Below are 22,065 nucleotides of genomic sequence, written 5' to 3'. Positions count from 1 at the left end.
TAACCATGAAACATGGGGATCAACACAGGCCAGTGAAGAGCTGCTGGCAATCATGACAACCCAACACCTACATGATGAGATGAGCAAGACAGTGAAAGCTGGACAGAAAGATACATTCGAATGGCAAAGCAGTCCAAAAAGACAGTCCAAACAAAAACATACTCCTTCAGGAACCTAGTCATGATGGTGGCTCGGCACGACCAAAATATTCAGCTTACTTTTCAGGCTTCCAAGACATCTTTTTTATTTTATTTTATTCACCTCATGGATAGCGGGTGAAAACAAAGCTCTGTTCCAAAGCCTAGTGAGCAACCATGCTGCCTACTGTCTATAGCATGATTGATTTGGGTCACTCCACAATGGCAACAACTATGCGCACCAAATAGTGCTCCACACAGAAGACTCAACTCGCAATGGAGTTTGATTTTAGCATCCTGCTAAGCTAACGGTACAATAATCTGATAAGCATAAAAATACATAGAACACACAAATTTTGAGAACAATAATTTTTTTTAAATAGCACAACCATTATTAACAATATGTTACAGTATTGAATAAAATATACGTTTATTTATAATCAACAATTTACTCACTCCTTTCGCCATATAGGATTTACTTTACTCACAATGGTACACTACAAAATTATGGGCTCTTCGTCCACTTCTGTGGTTGAAACATAAGACTGCAAGTAACTTGTCGAGGAACATTGTTTTTTACGTCGCTTGTGCTTTGCCACTGCTCTTCTGTGTGGATGAATCTGATGGTCTGAGATAAACTCAACCTTGTCTGTGATTACCATATCAGAGCAGATCTGACAAGCTGCAGTGCACCAAGAGTCCTTGATAGGAAGAAGAGTGTCCTACAAGACATATATGCGAAATATGTAGACTGAGCAATTAAGTAGCATATCTGCCACCGGACTTCTTTCATTTGTTTATGGACATGATGCAAACAGACAAGGATGAATGACAGGAGCCTGAAATTTCTTGCCAAATCACAGTGTAGTAAACTATTGTAGGTTTACCACTGAGATTTGGGGTGAGGCAAGAAAGACATTTTAAACATGTATTTCTGTCTTCTGGCTCAATAATGCCATTTTGTTTATTGCTAAAAAAATTAAACAAATTATCTGTCGTATACCTTTAGGTGCCTGCTGTACCTTTTGGAGCAGCCCTAGTCTTGGGATCATAACTATGATACTTTAAAATGCTGCCGCCGTAGGCAGCTCACTAGGTTTCGGAACAGAACAAACGGAAGGATTTTTTTTTTTTGTAGAGCTAGTGTCCATCATCACTTTTCCTGCCAGGAACTGTTGCAATAGCATTGCTTTTCCACCACCTTCACACACATGCAAGTTTTTTCCCCCACATATCAACAATTGCAGACAGTATCACAACCTTAAGAACTTCAGGTAATCGAACACCAGGCAGTCAATTAACAAACGTCTTAAGGATGACGATAACATCACGGCCATCTTCTAGGATTAAAAAACAGATCTGAATGGTCCATTCTCTGGACGTCGGTGTTACTATACCTGCCCTTCTGATCTCATACCTGATAAATCCTCTTTTGGTGCTCCTGCAGACAAAGAGAATTGTATGCATAAAACAGCCAGAGGTCCACCGTCACGACTCGTCCTTTAAGCTGGCTGCTGCCTGATTCTACACTAAGACCATGATGAATTTATTGCTACTCATCTAGCTTCTGTTCCCACTTTTAACTCAACAGAGAGAAACCAGTTTGAAGACTGTCTACATGATTGGGGTTACCTGTTCTCCTTCGGTGAAGACACGAGTACCAAAGCTCCATGTAATAGTGGGCGTGGGGTCACCAGTGGCCTCGCATGTTAACGTGACTTGTTCATCCATTTCGGTGGTAGTCTGGCTCTCCAAATATGTGATTTTGGGTTGCACTGTGAGGACAAAATTTAAAGGGTTAATTCAGCCAACAATAAAAATGTTGTCCCCATTTACCCTTTGGAACACAAAAGTACAATATTCACATTGCTCTTTTCCATACTGTACAATAAAAGTGAATGGAAACTGTCACAGCCACAATAATGACAAAAAGGTCATTAGAGTAGTCCATACAACTCGTTTGCTATATCCAAACTCTTCTGAAGCCATGCGATAGCTTGCGTCATAATTCGCTAAAAATCTTCTCCTCCACAGCTTTCAAATCTCCATTGCATTTGCGTATATACTGTATAAAGTGCCCTCCATAAGTATTCGGACAGTGAGACACTGTTCATAATTTTGGCTCTGGAGTCCACCACACTGGATTTCAAATGATAATCAATCAATATGTGATTGAAGTGCAGACTGTCAGATTTAATTTGAAGAGATTTACATACAAGTTGCGTGAACGGTTTAGGAATTACTGCACTTTTTATACTCAGACCCCCCATTTTCAGGGGCTCAAAAGTAATTGGACAAACTAACATAATCATAAATAAAATGATAATCTTAATACTTGGTTGAAAATCCTTTGCAGTTAATGACTGTCTGAAGTCTGGAACTCACTGACATCACCAAATTCTGGGTTCCCTCCCTAGTGATGCTTCACCAGGCATTTACTGCAGCTGTCTTAAGTTGTTGCTTGTTTATGGTTCTTTATGCCTTCAGTTTTGTCTTCAAGAAGTGAAATGCATGATCAAACGGGTTGGGATCAGGTGACACCTTCTTCAGTTTTGCAGCATTTGGCTGAATCTGAGCAGTAGCAATAGCTCTAAACACAGCCCTAAACAGAATTCCTCCTGCTGCTTCTGCAGCAGTCATAGAATCAACAAATACTAGTGACCCAGTTCCATTGGCAGCTATACATGCCCATGCGATAACACTGCCTCCACCATGTTTTACAGGTGATGTGGTATGCTTCGATCATTCTCCATACTCTTCGCTTCCCATGATTCCGGAACAGGTTTATCTTAGTTTCATCTGTCCAAAGAAAAGTGTTCCAGAATTTGGAAGGGTTTTTATATGCTTTCTGGCAGTCTAATGTGGACTTCCTAATCTTGAGGCTTACCTGTTGTTTGCACCTCGTGGTAAACCCTCTGCATTTACTTTCATGAAGTCTTCTCTTGATTGTAAACTTTGACAATGATACACCTACCTCCTTGAGTGTCTTAACTTGGCTTGATGTTGTGAATGTGTTGTGAATGTGTTTTTCTTCACAAAGGAAAGAATAATGTGAATTTACTAATGGTGTCATCCAGGCCTTTAGGTGTTAGCTGAGCTCATGTTCCTTCTTTTTAAAAATGCACCAAAATGTTGATTTGGCCACTCTTAAGGTTTATGCTATCTCTCTGATGGAATTTGTTTGTTTGTTTCAGTCTAATGATGGCCAGCTTTACTTGCATTGGCAGCTCTTTGGACCTAATAATGAGAGTTTACAGTAACAGCTTCCAAATGCAAATTCTACAATTGGAATCAGCTACAGTCCTTTTTCCCCTCGCCTTTTCTCCCCAATTTGGAAAGCACAATTCCCAATGCGCTCTAAGTCCTTGTGGTGGCCTATTAACTCACCTCAATCCAGGTGGCGGAGGACGAATCTCAGTTGCCTCCATGTCTGAGACCGTCAATCCACGCATTATATCATGTGGCTTATTGAGCGCGTTACCGCGGAGACCTAGCGCATGTGGAGGCTTCGCGCTATTCTCTGCGGCATCCACGCACCACTCACCACACGCCCCACCAAGAGCGAGAACCACATTATAGCGACCACGAGGAGGTTAACCCAACGTGACTCTACCCATCCTAGCAACCGGGCCAATTGGTTGCTTAGGAAACCTGACTTAACCACTTAACTTTTAATGAAACAATCTGGGAAGAGCCCACACATGGCCATGAAACAGCTTTTCAGTTGATTGTCCAATTACATTTGAGCCCCTGTAAAGGGGGGGGAGTCTATGTATAAAAAAAAAATTATGTAATTACTAAACCATTCACCTAATTTGGATGTAAATCCTTTCAAATTTAAGCTGACAGTCTGCATTTCAATCACATTTTGATTTCTTCATTTCAAATCCATTGTGGTGCCGTACAGAGCCAAAATGATGAAAAGTGTCTCACCGTCCAAACACTCATGGAGGACACTGTATATTAAAATATGATGTGTCAAGACATCAATGATGCCAAACTGCACTGGTTGTCACGCATCTTGTCAATGATTGCGACATGCCATATTTGAATATGCACAAGTCTGAATGAGAATTGAGAGCTGCAATGAAGAGGGGATACTTTTTATTGAATGAGGACTCAAATTTCACTATGTTCCTCACACAAAACTATTGAATGGCTTCAGAAGATTAATATGATATAGAATATAGCACATATGGATCACTTTTATGGTACTTTATTTCATTTTTGGAACTTGACATCGTCTGTTCCTATTCACTTTCACTGTACATAAAAGAGCAGTGTGAACATTTGGCAAAACATCCTCTTTCATGTTCCAAAAAAATAAAGAATGTATGTTTGAAACTTGAGGGTGAGAAAGTAATGACTGAATTTTCATTTTTGGGTGAACTATTCACTTTGTTCCCCACAGAATAAAACAAAATTCTTTATTCTTAGTGTCAGATCTTCAACACTGACTTTCACAGTGATGTCCTTTGAGATCTCTCATGAATTCTTACCAAAGACTTTAAGACTAAGTTCTTGTTCACTCTCTCCAGCTTTGTTCTTAGCAATGCATGTGTAATCTCCCTCGTCCAGCTTTGTCACATCTAGTATTGTCATCTCTGAGCCGTCTTCATTGAAGTTGTATTTATCCCCGCTCTCGAGCTGAACATTGTTCCTGAGAGAAAAGAAAACGATAGCATATTGAAACAATACAGCAATGAGGCAAACAAATAACAGGGCTACAGACTAAAAAAAAAATTACTTGGGAGCCATTGGCTCCTAAACTGAAACATTAAGGAGCCAAATGGTTGTTTTTAGTAGCCAAATCACAGATTTACTCGATGTAGATTGCTGTTCAGAAACAAGATAAAAAGCCAAAGAAAATGAAGTCAGCTTATAACCCATTCATCGAAGGTTTAATAAACAGTATATATAGTTGAGAAGATAAGTTTGCATTCTCTTTTGTCTCGTAAATGTTCACACCCCTTTCATAATTTATACAAATATAAGAGATAAAATATTTTTTTTATTTAGTACTGCTCTTCAGAATCAACATTACATATATTTACATAAAGTATAGTATGCATATAGTAGTGTGTTGTCTTCTTGAGCATCAATGAATGTTTGCACCTTGTGTAATAGTTGTGTACAAGTCCCTCAATTGTCCTAATTGTCAAAAGCTTGATTATATATACAATTTTAATTTTGTTAAAATATTGCCTTAGTCTTTCTTTACTGTTTTACCGGATGGCCCCAGACACAGAGACTACAAGAGTGCAAATTGAATGAAATCCCAGATGCAGTTTATTGCGCTACTCCAATCCCAATCAATAATTACCAGAAGAAAAAAAAAATGGTACACAATATGGGACATTTAATTATAAAGAAGTCCAAAATACACATGGAAATCTTATTTTGAAATATCTGAGCTCCCAGATGTGAGCTCACTGACGGCTGATTCGCTGAGAAAGTGAATCTGATTCAAAGTTAAAACTGTTAACCTGAGCTCCGGAGTTCAAACCCTCAGTTCTTTTCGGGTGATTCATGAAAAACATCCGGTTCAAAAGAGTAATTTGTACACGACTCTCTCGCGCTGGGTTTATTGTTGTGTGCAGTGCACCGAGCTCTTCAGAAATAGAACGGGTGAAAAGCGGCATGAGACACACTGGTTGTGCGCATTCTAAAAATATATTCAATAACTCAGAAGATGATATCTGATGAAACTGCATATGAACGCACACAACCCAACTGTCGGCAGTGGCGACTAGATTTTAAATTATTGTTACAATCAATTATTTTTAGTCACAGTCTGGAGCCCTGAATAAGGAACTGTTTCTCATCAAAATATGTTTTCAAAATGAATCTACTCAGATTTTACTGATTGAAAAATGTATAAGGCACAAATCGGGTGCAAAATAAAGCCTGAAAGTATTTTCTTTTTTTTCTTTTTTATAAATGGTCACTTAAAGGAAGTGCTTAACCTTCAGAAAACGTTGATTGTTAACCTCAGAAGGTCAAACTAAATATTATATGAGCTGTTTTATTTTCATTTTCAATTTTTTTATATACTTTATAACTATACCAGAATGGGTATCAGTGTTGCAAATTTACCCTTAATTAAGCTATCAAGATTTACTTGCTAGTTTGGGACATTTGTGGTTATTGATAAACTTATATTTCCCATAATTTAAAGAAAAAAGTTTGTATGATAATATTTTTTAACAATAACTTGGGTATTAGGGTTGAATGTTTGAGTTTGATAAATGCATTCAACAAAAATGTATGTGTAAAAATTGAGAAAATGGGTGTCAAAAGTTTTGGGCTGCACATAAACTGTGGAACACAGCTAAATATAAAATTTTCACTACAATAAACGAAATATCAATTAAACAGATTATGTTATAATTATAACATAAATGTCTGATTTTGATTGTTGGCTACTGTTACAAAGGCCAAGACCTCTGAAGTGGGACGAGACAAAATCCAAATTTTAAGGAGAGTGATATAGATATTGGTTACTTTTCATAGTAGATTAAATAATAGTTTATCTATTATATCTAATAGTTTTCAGATCAAAAAACATGGGATTTGTGCCTCTATTGCTTTAAGAAAAAAGTAATGAGACACAAAAGTGAACCTTATTGGTGTAAAATGCAGATACAGCAATGAGGTAGACAAATAAGAAAATGTTTCTTAGTGTCTTTTTTTTTATTTCATTTTACTGATGAAAAACACATTAAGAAACAGTGTGAGTGGAAACAGCCTAGTGGCGAGCTCTGCTACACTTTGCTGCAATTATCCTTTTAATCAACATTAGTCGGCGAGAACTGATTTAGATTTGATTGTTAACTGCGCTGGGAGTGTAGGATGTCGAAGAATTCTAAATTGTCTGCCTGTGGGGACAATAAAAAGCATTTACAGTCGAACGCCTCTGATGCTTCTCAAGAGCAAGATGGCTGGGGTCCGGTTGAGAATGACAGTGCGCCTTAGGATGTAGGTCAAGATATTGCGAACATTTTTGCAGCGCTAACGAAAATCTCGACTGACATGGAGGGCCTCGCAACCACATCTATGGAGGCAAAACTTTCCGCTCTTATCACAAGAATGGAGGAGGTTGAAAATCGAATCAAGTCTCTGGAAGCAGCCAGAAAAGAGCTGCAGACTAACCCGCCATCAAAATCTGATATGGATCAGGTGTGGGAAAAATTAGAGGATATGGAAAAGAAAAGCAGATGCAATAATGTTCGTTTCGTTGGAATTACTGAGGTCAAGTTCCTGGATGTGCTTGAATTCCGAATTTGTTCGACACAGCGGGCTGTCATTTGGAAATAGAGCACGTGCACAAAGCTCTTGGTCGGCTTCACAGAGCGGGTGACAGACCCCGATCCATACTGGCAAGATTCTTGTGGTCGACAGACAGAAACTTTGTTTTATGTGCGGCTAGGAATAAAGGCAAGTTGTGCTGGGAGGACTGCAACATTATGTTTTTTCCAGACTTTGTCAGTGCTACACAAGTGAAATGGGAGAGATTCAAAAAGTGTAAGAAGTTACTTCATGCACAGGATGTGAGCTTTGCATTGCTTTACCCAGCAAAGCTGAGAACTGATGCCAAGAATGGATGTAAGACTTTACACATATGGACTACACATCGTGCATTTTGCTGATGTGGTCTGAGAGGGTTTGTTATTCGATTGGTTGCCCACTGTCATTCTCTCTCTATCTGCTTTTTATTTTCTATTTTATTTTCCTTTATTGGCTTATTGTTGAGTTTATTTGTTCATTTTGTGGGTTTGATGTTGTTATTTACTGGGGCCTATTTCATTGAAAACTTTCGCACTGAAGTAATCTTGTAGTGATGGTGTCGTCGAGGGTCTCGTGAGCGTGCATGGATCGTCAGATTTCCGGGGAATGGACACCAGTTGAGTCTGTTATGTGTGAGGTTGAAGCACATTTATTTATTTATTTTCTGTGGGTTATTAAGGATTTTATGGTTACTTCAATGTTGAATTTATCATTGGGTACACAATTTTTCTTTGCATGTCAATATGTCACACTTTAATACTGGTAAATGTTTCTCTCCATGTGGAATGTTAATGGGCTGGGGTACCCTATAAAAGAATGAAGTTATATCTTTTCGTAAGCATAAAAAATTTGAAATAGTATTTCTTCAAGAAATGCACCTTTCTTCACAGGAAGCATGTGAAGCATGTGTTTTGCAGTGCTGGTAAGATCACTTACAGTAAGAGCAGATAAGAGCAGGGAAGTCATTACATTGATAAGTAAGCATTTACAATTTAATTATCTCAAACAGATTAAAGATCATTTAGAAAGAGTCATTATTGTTTTGGCTGAAATACAGGGGCACAAATCTTAATTTGACTAATATCTATGCACCCAACGCTGATGATAAGAACTTATAGATCTTGAGGGAAGGTTACAAGCAGCTGGGATCTTCCATTATATGGTTTTAGAGCAACACTGACACTACAGAAGATGTGTGAAAATCTTGGTCTTTTGGAGACTTCTGATTCCATCTGGGAGGGACTACACCTTTTTTTCATCAGATCATAAGATTTACTTTAGAATTGATTTTTTTTATACATATCTAAGTCACTTTTGCCACCGATAGCTCAATTGGGAACATTTTACAGAGATGTTGCCGCATACAGAGAAAAGAAAATCATATAGATGGTGCTTTAATACATCCCTTCTACAGGACCCAGCACTTCAACAAATGTTAAAGACAGAAGTTAATGTTTATGTGGAGTTTATATTAGCCCTAAGTGTCCTCTGTGGGTGTGGCATGAAAGGCAGTTCTTAGGGGGCAGATCATACAATATGCCTCATTTATTAAAAAGATCAAAGCACAGGAATACATGGAATTGGAAAAGCATATTAAAGGTGCTGAAACAGAGCTGAAGTGCTGAATGTCATCCAATGGTCTTAGAGAGTCGACTCAGCTAAAATATAGGTACAATACTATTTTGTCACAGAAGGTAGAGGTTTGCTTATTCAGGGCAAATTTGAGACAAGGCAGGGAAACCCTTGCGAGAAACATAAAACAGAGAGAGCTTTTTCCCCACCACTCCATCAGTGAAGTCTTCTGGAGGCAATATATTTACATTTCAGTCTTTATAGTTCCACATCTTTGTCTACCGATAAGGATATTAACAACTTCTTAGAGCCATTAGAACTTCCTAAATTGACAAATGACCAAAAATACTTTCTTGACTCAGATATTACTTTGGAGGAGCTTGTTGAGGTAATTAAAGCCTTGCCAACAGGTAAGGCACCAGGGCCAGATGGTTTTGCCGCAGAATTTTTTTTAGATTTTATGTCACAAAACTGGCTCCACTTATGTTAGAAGATTACACAATGTAATTAAAGAAAGGTGAACTACCACCAACCATGATGCAAGCCCTGATCAGTCTCATTCTTAAAAAAGATAAGGACCCAAATTAATGTAAAAGTTATCGTCCAATTTCCCTGATCCAGTTAGATTTAAAAAATATTGTCTAAAATTCTGGCTAATCGATTAAGCAGAGTAATTACATCTCTTATACATATAGATCAAGTGGGGTTTATTCGTGGTCGTAGTTCTTCTAATAATATTAGACATTTTATAACTATTATGTGGTCATTAGCGAATGATCAGACCCTGATTGCTGCCATCTCACTTGACACTGAGAAGGTGTTTGATGTCAATTGGTGCTCTCTCATTTCAAGAATGGTTCACCAAATTGTGCAAGGTGGCGGCATTCGAAAAGATGTCATACAAACAGCTTGACAGATTAGATGCATATGGTAAGAAATGGGATAAATACATGACCTCTCTGGAAGGCTCTTGGTGAGGGCCATGTGGAGAGAAACATATATATATATATTAGTATATGTAAACTCAGGCTTGGACCACGAGAAAGTTAGTTGTGGGTTGGGACTGGGAGGGGGATAGGGAATTAATGGGGGTTAAGCGGGATTATGGTTGACTCTGTGCATTTATTTTTTGCTTTGTTCTGTGTTATGCTTGAGAATCAACCAAAAAAAATGTTAATCTGAAAAAGAAAAAAGAAAGAAAAAAAAACAGAAAATACTGTTAACCACTCTCTTTGCTGTATTGCTTTCATTCTACATCTATTTGCCACTCTCCTTGTGGTTTTTGTGCAGACACTCTTGAAATAATTGGATTCTTGACCATGGTGGCCACCACTTGATTTAAGGTCAAACAGGTAATAAATATACCACAACCCTTGCAGAGGAGAGGACCTGCCTTATTTGAGACATAAACACCTCTTTCACCCCATTCACCTCTCCATGACCAGACAAAGGATGCTCAATACATTCTGTATCATCCTGAGAGATTTCAGAGTCCCTTTTAGGCAAGTCAGTTCACTCTGCTGCCATACTGGCAATGAACTCAGGCAGCTATTTCTAGTCATGCAAGTACAGTTCCAATCTACTTTAATGTGGAAAAGATTGAAATCTCCAAAACTGTTGGACAAGATTATGTTCCAATAAAATATTTCAGATCAGGAATAAAATCTGACAACAATGAATTCACAAATTGTGCTTCTTTAGCCTAAATCATGCAAAAAAAGAAGGCTGTTTTAACTGTCCGCCAGACTTCCATTCCTACAGTCGCCATATTGAGCATTGTGTTGCCTCTATAAAAAAGGGGATTGGCTCTTTTAACTATAAGGTGGGACATCCATTCCTACAGTCGCCATATTGAGTGTTGCAATGCCTCTACTAATACGGCAATTTGCTCTTTCAACTATAAGATGTGACCTCCATTACTAAAGTTGCAATACTGAGTGTTGCAATGCCTCTATTAAAAAGGTGGTTGGCTCTTAACTGTAAGGTTGGACGATGCCTCTATCAAAAAAATAAATAAATGATTGGCTATTAACAATAGGGTGGGGTTTCCATTCCTAAAGCCATTTCCATTCCTTAAGTGTTGCTATGCCTCTATCAAAAAGGCGGTTGGCTTTTTTAACTGTAAGGTGGAACTACAACCGCCATATTTATAGTTACGATTTCTCTTATTTTAAGAGTATTCTGTCTTCTCCCCATTTTAATGTCTCTGGGGAATTGAAACTTATACGCTGTCCTCTGAGAGGAGAGAATGAGAGAGTATGGACTCCTGCTGAGAACATGAGGGCTGTTGAGGTGAAACTCCTGCTTTGAATGTACTAATGGTGTACTCTTCTGCTTCCATGCCGTGCCATCCACAAAAGTTCTTCATTTATTTAAAGGATTTTCACCTCACTTTGAACTGCTAATCCAAATACACGCAAGCTTTTGTGAGAGGCGGTGCGGCAATGTGTATGTTTTAGTAGGTCATTGTTTCTACTAGTGAGATCTTGAAGATTGTGGGTTTACCGTGTCCAGGTCACCATCGGCTCAGGAAATCCATCAGCGTCACAGGCCAGCATGGTTGAGTAGCCCTTGTCAGCAGTGGCATTTGTTTCCGCTTGATGGATTCTTATAGTGGGAAGTACTGAGGGGAATAGAAAAATTGCAGGTTTGATATGTGGAGACCACCAGAGTTAAGCACACAAATCTTAACCATCTATGGTACGCATTATCATACCATTGTGAGTATAAAAAGTTCTGTACTGTTTTACAGTATTTTTCTACTTAAAATGGAACACTACTATACTGTATTTATACACTGATCAGCCACAACATTAAAACCACCGACAGTTGAAGTGAATCACTTTTATTATCTCGTTACAATGGCACCTGTCAAGGGGTGGGATATATTAGGCAGCAAGTGAACAGTCATTTCTTGAATTTCATGTGTTGGAAGCAGGAAAAATGGGCAAGCGTAAGGATATGAGCGACTTTGACAGGGGCCAAATTGTGTTGGCTAGACGACTGGGTCAGAGCATTTCCAAAACGGCAGGTTTTCTGGGGTGTTCCCAGTATGCAGTGGTTAGTACCTACCAAAAGTGGTCCAAGGAATGACAACCGGTGAACCGGTGACAGGGTCATAGGCACCCAAGGCTCACTGATGCGCGTGGGGAGCGAAGGCTAGTCCGTCTGGTCTGATCCCACAGAAGAGCTACTGTAGCACAAATTGCTGAAAAAATTAATGCTGACCATGATAGAAAGGTGTCAGAACACACAGTGCATTACAGCTTGCTGATTATGGGGCTGTGTAGCCATGGACTGGTCAGACTGCCCTTACTGATCCCTGTCTACCGGTGAAAGTGCTCCAGTCAGAACTGGACAATGGAGCAATGGAAGAAGGTGTCCTGGTCTGATGAATCACGTTTTCTTTTAGATCATGTGGATGGCCGGGTGCACGTGCATCGTTTACCTGGGGAAGAGGTGGCACCATGGGAAGAAGGCAGGCCGGCGGAGGCAGTGTGATGCTCTGGGAAATGTTCTGCTGGGAAACCTTGGGTCTTGGCATTCATATGGATGTTACTTTGACATGTACAACCTACCTAAAGATTGTTGCAGACCACGTACACCCCTCCATGGCGATGATATTCCCTGATAGCAGTGGCCTCTTTCAGCAGGATAATGTGCCCTGCCACATTGCAAAAATTGTTCAGGAATGGTTTGAGGAACATGACAAAGAGTTCAAGGTGTTGAAGGATGTGCTGGACCAACAAGTCTGATCCATGGAGGCCCCACCTCACAATGTATAGGACTTAAAAGGATCTGCTGCTAATGTCTTGGTGCCAGATACCACAGGACACCTTCAGAGGTCTTGTGGAGTCCATGACTCGAAGGGTCAGAGCTGTTTTGGCAGCATGAGGGGGGCCTACATGATATTAGGCAGGTGGTTTTAATGTTGTGGCTGATCGGTGTATATGTATATGTAATATATTTATATTTATTTTATGGATACATTTGTACCATAAAGGAAAACATTCAAACAAGAGAGGTTATAGTCTATAATATATATTTTTTTAATTAAAATTTGTAAAGCATTTATTTGCACTGCAACACATTTATCTATTTTTAATGTATTATACATCTTACATTTAATCAGAAAACAAGTTTTACATTTGCTTGCTGCCCTCAGGCAACATTGTACCATTGCAACTGCAACAATAAATCATCAAATTAGGAATTGCAGGCTTTACATCTTCTTGGGAATAACCATTTTATAATTATCTATATTTAGTAATAATATATGTATATGAAGTTCTAATTATTTTCCTTATGAAGCAATGCACTTATAAAACTACCTAATAGTATATATCTAGAGTGACTTCATTATGGTACAATGTTGCATCAGGACATGTACACATTCATAACTTTCTAACACACACACACACACACAAAATATATGTTAAAGGGTTAGTTCACCCAAAAATTAACATTTACATTTGTTTCAAAAGCATATAAGGACTTTCTTCCACAGAAATACAAAAAGGGGATGTTATTGCGGAATTTTAGCCTCAGTCATCATTCACTTTCATTGTATGAAAAAAGATAGTAATAATACAAGTGGATGGAGACTGAGGCTAACATTCTGCCTAACTATCTCCCCTTTTGTATTCCAAAGAAGAAAGAAGGTTCTATTGGTTTGGAACAACATGAGGGTAAATGATGACCTCATTGTCATTATGGATGAAATATTCCTTAAAAAGGTTCATTTTTCACAAGAGGAAATATCGAATTGTAGCATGTGTGCACACCTACTGAAAAATGAACCAAATTGGTTGCCAGTGAATCTTATTACCAACTTTTGCATTTTGGTTAGTTAGTTAGTTCTGAGTCCTCGCCTCTTTATGAAGAAAGATCTCATGAATTGGGAGTTGTATTTTGTTACAGCAAGCCAAATTCAGTTATGTTGCCTGGAGGTAACACCATACTACTCAAAACTAGAGCATAACGGAGAATACGAGCTCACCGTTAACAACGACTTTAATTTTGCGAAAGTCGACTTCCCCTCGTGCTTTAATGCGACCCTCGCAGGTGTACTGCCCCTCATCAGTCTTCCTGATTCCTCGGATTTGGAGATGGTTGTTATTCAAAGATCTGAAACGCACTGCACAGAACCAGGGGGAATTAATTTCTTGTTGGTTTGCACAGAGATGTCTTATTAATCAGAGTCCAATATGATAACAATCATATGCAAATGTATCAATCTCAACACTTTTTCTTCATCTGTTTTCACAATAAATAATAAAAATGCCTAGTTTCTCAATGGATTATACCCTTTGCAAGCACCACTAATTATGTATTACATAAGAAGGCTAAACGGTAATGGATAATTCATCTGTCTTACCATCTTTTTCAAACTGGATCTTTGCACCTTTGTATTTCCAGAGGACAGTCGGTGGAGGTGAGCTTATGACATCACACACTATAATGGCGTTGTCCCCTTCAGTGAACTCTTGTGGTGATGGGACATTTGTGAAGGTGATTTTTTCTGGAGGAAATAACATCAGTTGTACTTTAGCAAAAACACAAATTAATTCATTATGCAAAGTTTTTCTTTTGTATCTTATAATGTTGCAGTCTAAGGACAGTCATTAATTAAAGTCATCTAAAATATTAAGAAGAAACTATAGAAGACCTGATAAGGACCTAAGAGGATGAAATGTTGCATATGTTGAATAAAATATGAAGCATTCATACCAGTGTGTGGAAATTTACTCTTATTAACATTCATTGATCATATACTGTATAACATAGATTATATTTTGTCAAAATTGTGAGAATGATTTATAATGATCTTCAAAGCATCAGTTGGAATGGGTTGAAAGTGTGCTTATAACGTTCGAGTAATGGTAAATGTTTTTGGTCGTTGCGAGATCATACACGCAGTGTTAGTGACACGCAGTAACACAGAGGAGGAGATTTCCGTTTACTCCATTACAGTGGAGATGACAGAATGAAGAAACATTGTCTTCAGTCATGTGAATTAAGGGTTTGTGGGTTTAATTATGATATATTTCATAATAATATATTATACTATATTATAATATAATATAATAACATAAATATTCAGGTTGGCTGGGTTCCAAAAAACAGCAACAACAGTGTTAATGTAAAGTTGACCAAGACTAAAGTTGACCAAAAAGTGACATATTTGAAGTATTTGAAAACATTTTAATATTATTTTCCATGTCATTTACCCCTATGCAATATTTTCAAAATTTGTAAAGCCTTAAAGGAAATCATGTCTCATTATTTTATTATATAATTCCAAGTTAAATATAAAAAAAAAAAATTACTTTAAAGGTGCATATATCACACATACATCTTAAATATAGCAAGTTGGATGGCAATTAATTGTCAGTCAAAATTTAATAGATGTGACAAGCCCTAAAACAGACTATTAAATCTTTATTCTCAATTATTTGTATGACAAATAATCGTCAGCCAAATTTGATAACAGTGACAGCCCTGATTATAGCTGTATAATTTCCAGCTATTATTGCAAACTGAAAATCTATTTTGTAATACAAGACTGACATTTAATAAAAAAAAACAAATATTCCCGATGCATGTAAAATATATTGCTAAAAAAAAATTAATGTAGAAAAGTTCAGTGTTGGCAGGGCAAGCAAAAATCTAATCTAGTTGCCTGACAGAAAAACAGGCCAAAAGGCAAAGAAATCCTTATCCCTGGTTAACACTGTGTTTTTTTTTTTTTTTTTAATTATAAACAGGCATCTTACGGTATATTTTTAGATTGACGGTGGCTTCAGCCTCCTGGTCCCCGCTACTGGCTACACATTTATATGTGCCGGCGTGATCAACCTTCGCGTTGTAGATCGTGAGAATGGAGGACGTCTCGCTGATCACGTCATTGCGAATCACGTCGTTGCGAATCACGCTAACGTCCAGTCTGCCGGGCTCAATTTTCTCCCCGCTCGGAGAGAACCAGTCGATTTCCTTCACCCCACCGATAACTACAACCCAGCAACACAAAACAGACATCACCATTCATGGGTTATTTTTGTGAATTAAATGTGTCATAAATCGTTGTTAAAAGTTAAGCTGGTAGAACATCCACACAGAAGAAATGCATCAATCACAAGCAAATTAGGCCTTTAGTGATTGAACTGTTTGCTTAAATCAACTGGGATTAGGTGTCACTGGCACAACAGCTGTCAGTAGACACCGCCTAAAACTTCAACTGATTCTCTGGTTACTAGTCTATTACTCAAATCACTGGACCATAGGAAACAGCATTGGTGAAAACTCACTGTTGAGGGCAATTACAAGAGCTGCTGTTCCATGTCTTTGAGTCTTCAAATGAAGCCCAGGAGTGTAACCAGGAAAACCGAAGTAAGATACAGGGACACTATGGTTTAACATATTTCTCTTCTAAGCCTGATCCACATGGGTCTCATTTACTGGGTCCTCAGTGATATTTACTGACATCAGAAAACATCAGCCACATTAAAGTTGAATTTTCATAGGTGTAGTATTTCAGTAAAAAGTCTGAATGATCTAGATTAGTACACTACTGCTTTTGTAGATCACAAGAACATGGAGAACTAGATACAATTTCCGTTTGACCCTTTAGAACTAGGCCTCATGTCAATAAAATACATCAAAAATGCATTCAGACTAGACTGACATTTTTTTATTTGCTCAAAAGAATATATTTAATGGTCCGAGATGTAAAGATGAACCAGGATTTTAGAAGATAGATGGAGAAGATTTATGAACAGGGGGTGGAAAAATATGAACAGTAATTAACTATGTCAGCAACATTCAGTGATCAACAAGCAAACAGTGCTCTGATTTTTTAAATCAAATTAATTTGTCTGTCCTGAGAGAATCACATTTGCTTGCAAGGCAAAAAAAAAAAAAAAAGAAAGAGTTAAAGGATTACTTTACCCAAAATTGATAAATCTGTCAACATTTACTCACCTCTCTGTCTTTCTAATGCAGTATTACTTTCTTTTGTCCGTAAAACTAAAGCGATCTTTCCATTTTCCATACAAAAGTGGATGTCTATTTATACAGCCAAGCTGCAAAAAGGTTTTAAAGATGTTGCATAGTGATTAGTCACATTTCTCATGAAAAAACAAAATGGCATCACTGATGTCAAAACTGGCACGGAGACATTTTGTATGGATACAAGCACAAATGAGTGAACTATGGCGGAGGGGAAGATTATAAATTACGGCTTAAATTTGGTATGTTTGTCCCATAAATCTGACGTATGGCTTTAGAAGAGCTGGAATACAGCAGTCATTTGGACTCCTTTTTTGTCCTTTTGCCACTTGGCAGTATGACACCGTTTTAGACTTCAAAACAAATTCATAACATTACCAAAACAAAGTTGTAGTTTTTTGAGAATATTCTCATAATATAATTATATATACACATGTATAATATACTGTAGAATTCTCATAATAATATAATTTGAATAATATGCCTTTTACAAGAATACAATTATAACGTTTTGAGAATAAAATCATAACATAAAGAGAATTTAAAAAAGTAGTAATTTCTTGAGAATAAAGTAAAAACTACAAGAATGAATTAGTGTCATTAAGAGATAAAACTCATAGCAATGCGAGATTAAAGATATAATATTATGAGGATAAAGTCATAGCATCATGATATTAAAGTACTTATGTTTTGATAGAGATAAAAGTCATAAAATTATGATGAATGGCATAATATTATGTGAAAAAAGTACAAATACAGGAAAAACTAAATCACAATATTATGAGAAGAGTATTACAAGAATAAAATATTACAATATTTTTTTTTTAACTTTAAAATGTAACATTACTACTGCAATCTCATAATGCCATCACTTTGTTCTCTTAATATTCACACTTTATTCCTATAATTTTATCAAAATATTACGACATTCTAACACTCCAAATCTTAGGTTTTTTCTTTTTTTTTTTTTTTAAGAGGCACTAAAATGCTGTCATATAAACTCCCATTCCCTTTTTTATTTAATAGAAAAGAGCAGCTTGTGGTGTACATTTCAGCCAAGATCTTCGTTTGTGTTTCCCAGAGGAAATAAAATAGTTAGGGGTTTCAACAGCATAAGGATAAGTTAATGATGCCAAAATTTTCAATTTCGGATGAACTATTCCCTTTAATATATTGTTTCAATGAGAGAGAAAGGGAGAGAACGAGAGATTGCGAATAGTGTGCAGATATACAGTATAAACAGATGTAGGAAAAAAAGACCAAATCACAATTCAGTATGCAAATAATACAATATTACTGCTTATCAAGCACTGTAATGAAGGCCAGAGTATGTCTGGTCAAAACTTACCTTCACACAAAAAGAACCGAGACTCTCCAACACTGATCTCGCCCTGGGCAGGTGTGATATTGACTTGCAGAGAGACTGAAAAGAAAAAGACACAGAAAAGTATCAAGATTAAGAAACATCAAACAATATCCCTGTAATATAGCAAGTGTAAAAATTCATAACTGAGAAACTTTTTCAACTGTATTTTTCCACATGCATAATTCAACAGCACAGAGAGCCTCTGAGAGCACTTTTCATTAATTCCACACAAGCAGCTGATCTCTCCACTTTTACAGCCGCACAAATAACTATGAAAACCTCTCTGTCACGGGCTTTTCTGATAAACAACACCGCGTCATCATGATCCGACTAAACGAGAGGCACCAACAGACATTGAAGCTAACAAGCTCATTTTCAGCCCAACCATTTCACCTCCTTAGAGTTTTTCAGGTTCATTTATTGTGTTATTGCTGCAATATCTGACGGGCGGCATCACTGCGCATTCAGCACAATGTCAGAAATGTGTCGCATAATGCTGAGATTTATTTCTAAGAAAACTATTCAATCTCCTTTTTTTAAACCCATTTTAAGATAGGCCAAACAGGCTATTTGTTTTTAAAAATTATACAGTTAACAATTTTTCTTCAGAAACTCTAATAATGGCAACAGAAAAACAGGTCGATGTATTTCAATCGACGGGATGAGCCAGTCGGGTTGAGCGTTGACTTCACTGAGGGCGTTGCTCATTTCTCATTCGTGGGCAGAGAAGATGTTTGGGAAATGAGTAAAGACAAAGCGAGCAGATTAAAGAAAATTGATCAGCACACAGATGGTGGGCTTTTGTCTTTTGGGTAATTTAATAAATGTTCAAATGTGGGCGAGAGTAAACTTTAATTAAATCAGCATATTCAATCAATACTACTGGATGTTTGTTGTTCTTAGTGGATGGACCATTCAGTTCATGTGTCTTCATACATTTATAGTCTTATCAAACATTATTTTGACTAACTTTAATCAGTTAATCTGACAAATCTGTTTTTAACTTTTTAAAGGGACGGTTCAACCAAAAAGAAAATTCCTTCATCATTTACTCACCTTCAAGTCATTTCAAACCTATATGACTTTCTTTTTTCTATGGAACACAAGAATGTCCTACTGTAGCTACTTTCTGGAGCTTCCTTTGGTCCACGTCCACTTTCATTGTATGAAAAAGAGCAGCATTGACATTCTGTTAAACATCTCCTTTTGTGACATATGGAATAAAAAAGTCATACATGTTTGAGACGGCATGAGGGCAAGTAGCAAATGATGACAAAACTTAATTTTTGGTTAACTGTAATTGACACAAAAAGACAGCTGTCCTACTGAGGACAGGATTATTTTAATTAATTAGCCACTCATTATAGCAGGGCATGCTGGGAGATGCATAGTGACACCAGTGTAGAGCTCTAATCTCTGAGGTCACAGCTTTAATTTGATATGAAGAATTCTAAGAGCTGCTAACAGTAAGATTTTTTGTTAAACTAAAGACAGATCTGACATCTGCAGTGCCACAAGAATGTCCAGGACCACTTACCTGAGAGAAAATATTTAAATATGATAATAAATAGATTTTTTTCTTGATCTTTTGAGATAGAAGAGCGTTATGTACTTTGAAAACATACTGTAACTTTCAGAACTGAAATCTTCCTAACCAGTCCAAAAAGACTATGTGTGTATAAGGTTGTCACTAGTGTTGTCATGACACCAAAATTTCAGTGAAATTTCATGGTTCTTGATATCAATTTCATTACCAAATCCTTGCACAGATGCAGCACAAGACTATTTGTTAAATTCTTTAATATTTCCAGGGTTTACTGAAGTTAAAATATTTAATAAAGTATGATTGTTCCTTTAAATATTTATGTCTTGTACAGGTTATACATATGTATGCATATGTGTATATACAGTATATTATATATATATACACACACATACATACACACACACACACACATATATATATATATATATCTCTGTCACCCCTTCTACATTTTGAACCGGTGTGTGTATGACAGACCTCCGCCTGAAGAGAGTGATTTCTCAGTGAAAACATTTGGTAGGTGTTACATTCTCGGCCGAATTCAAGTAGCTTTTAACTGGCTCATGAGATGCTGGCTTTAATATACTGTTATGAGAAAGTTTTTGAACCGGTGCCAGTTCCTAGCAGACGGGGTTATCCGGCGTCATGCCGAAAATAGAAACCAAGCAATCGACAGAATGTACCATTGCTAACAGCTGGTTAGGACAGAAACTCTAAATAACATAGAAAATATACCTTTTATCACATGCCGTTTGCCATCAGATTAGAACACGGTGTGACTGTGGCTTTCTTAGCCTCTTCAATCCCTCTTAGTTTGATTTCTGAGTACCATTTCAAACAAATAAGGTGGGGCATGGCAATGCATCTATTCTCTAACTACAAATTCATCAGACATTTTTAGTAAGTTTGGTTCTCTGGTTTGTGTGCATGTGTGAAAAAGTATTTGCCCGCTTAGTTGATAAAACCCCAAATCTATGAAACTGCATTAATAATGGGCTTCAGCTGTACTAGGCACACCCAGGCCTGATTACTGCCAGCCCTGTTCAATCAAATCAACACCTAAACAGAACTTTTTCAGCAGCATGAAGTTGGCTAAGTCTCACCCTCGCCAAGGTCGAAAGAAATTCCAGAAATGATGTGGAAAAAGGTGATTGAAATACATCAGTCTAGGAAGGGTTACAAAGCTATTTCAAAAGCTCTGGGACTCCAAAGAACCACAATGGCCAAAAATGCCATCCATGGAAGAGTGGTGAGGCGAAAACTACTGCTAACCCAGAAGAACAAAGGCTCATCTGAATTTTGCTAAAACACACCTTAATGGGGGCCTGGGTAGCTCAGCGAGTAAAGACACTGACTACCACCCCTGGAGTCACGAGTTCGAAGCCAGGGTGTGCCGAGTGACTCCAGCCAGGTCTCCTAAGCAACCAAATTGGCCCGGTTGCTAGGGAGGGTAGAGTCACATGGGGTAACCTCCTCGTGGTCGCCATAATGTGGTTCTCTCTGCGGTAATGCGCTCAACAAGCCACGTGATAAGATACACGGGTTGACAGTCTCAGACACTGAGATTCGTCCTCCGCCACCCGGATTGAGGCGAGTCACTACGCCACCACGAGGACTTAGAAGTATTGGGAATTGGGCATTCCAAATTAAAAAAAAAAAAAAAGAAATCATTAAGGTTAATGATCCTCAAACATTTTGGGAGTATGTTCTGTGGACTGATGAGTCAAAAGTGGAACTGTTTATAAGACAGGGGTACCGTTACATTTGCGGTAAATCAAACACAGAATTCCACAAAAAGAACACCATACCTACGGTCAAGCATGGTGGTGGAAGTGTGATGGTGTGGGGATGCTTTGCTGCTTCAGGGCCAACTTGCAATAATTGAGGGAAACATGAATTCTGCTCTCTATCACAAAATCCTAAAGGAGAATGTCCGGTCATCAGTCCATGAGTTGAAGCTCAAGTGCTACTGGATTATGCAGCAAGACAATAATCCAAAGCATAGGAGTAAGCCCACCTCTGAATGGCTCAAAAGAAGCTAAATTAAGTCAAATTCCTGACATGAACCCAAATGAGATGCTGTAGCATGACCTTAAACGGGCAGTTCATGCTCGAAATCCCTCCAATGTGGCTGAACGAAGGCAGCTCTGCAA

At 37.7% G+C, this 22,065-nt stretch overlaps 1 protein-coding gene across 5 annotated transcripts in view; it reads right to left on the bottom strand.

Moving 5' to 3' along the window:
* The window catches only part of ncam1b (neural cell adhesion molecule 1b), a 161,013-nt gene that overhangs the window by 80,297 nt on the left and 58,651 nt on the right, over window positions 1–22,065 (bottom strand). For 3 of the 5 annotated variants that reach the window (XM_051679475.1, XM_051679474.1, XM_051679471.1), the window contains exons 2-9: window positions 18,352–18,426; window positions 15,773–16,006; window positions 14,374–14,517; window positions 13,996–14,133; window positions 11,502–11,619; window positions 4,637–4,797; window positions 1,770–1,912; window positions 1,555–1,578 (exon numbers count right to left, since the gene is read on the bottom strand). In XM_051679475.1, coding sequence (XP_051535435.1) covers window positions 1,555–1,578; window positions 1,770–1,912; window positions 4,637–4,797; window positions 11,502–11,619; window positions 13,996–14,133; window positions 14,374–14,517; window positions 15,773–16,006; window positions 18,352–18,426 — 1,037 coding nt within the window. The remainder of the gene's footprint in view (window positions 1–1,554; window positions 1,579–1,769; window positions 1,913–4,636; window positions 4,798–11,501; window positions 11,620–13,995; window positions 14,134–14,373; window positions 14,518–15,772; window positions 16,007–18,351; window positions 18,427–22,065) is intronic. The other 2 variants (XM_051679472.1, XM_051679473.1) reach the window with 1 other exon arrangement.

The sequence above is a fragment of the Myxocyprinus asiaticus genome, chromosome 39 (assembly GCF_019703515.2).
Source record: "Myxocyprinus asiaticus isolate MX2 ecotype Aquarium Trade chromosome 39, UBuf_Myxa_2, whole genome shotgun sequence".
NCBI classification, from domain to species: Eukaryota; Metazoa; Chordata; class Actinopteri; order Cypriniformes; family Catostomidae; genus Myxocyprinus; species Myxocyprinus asiaticus.
This window is presented reverse-complemented; position numbering and strand designations above follow the sequence as displayed.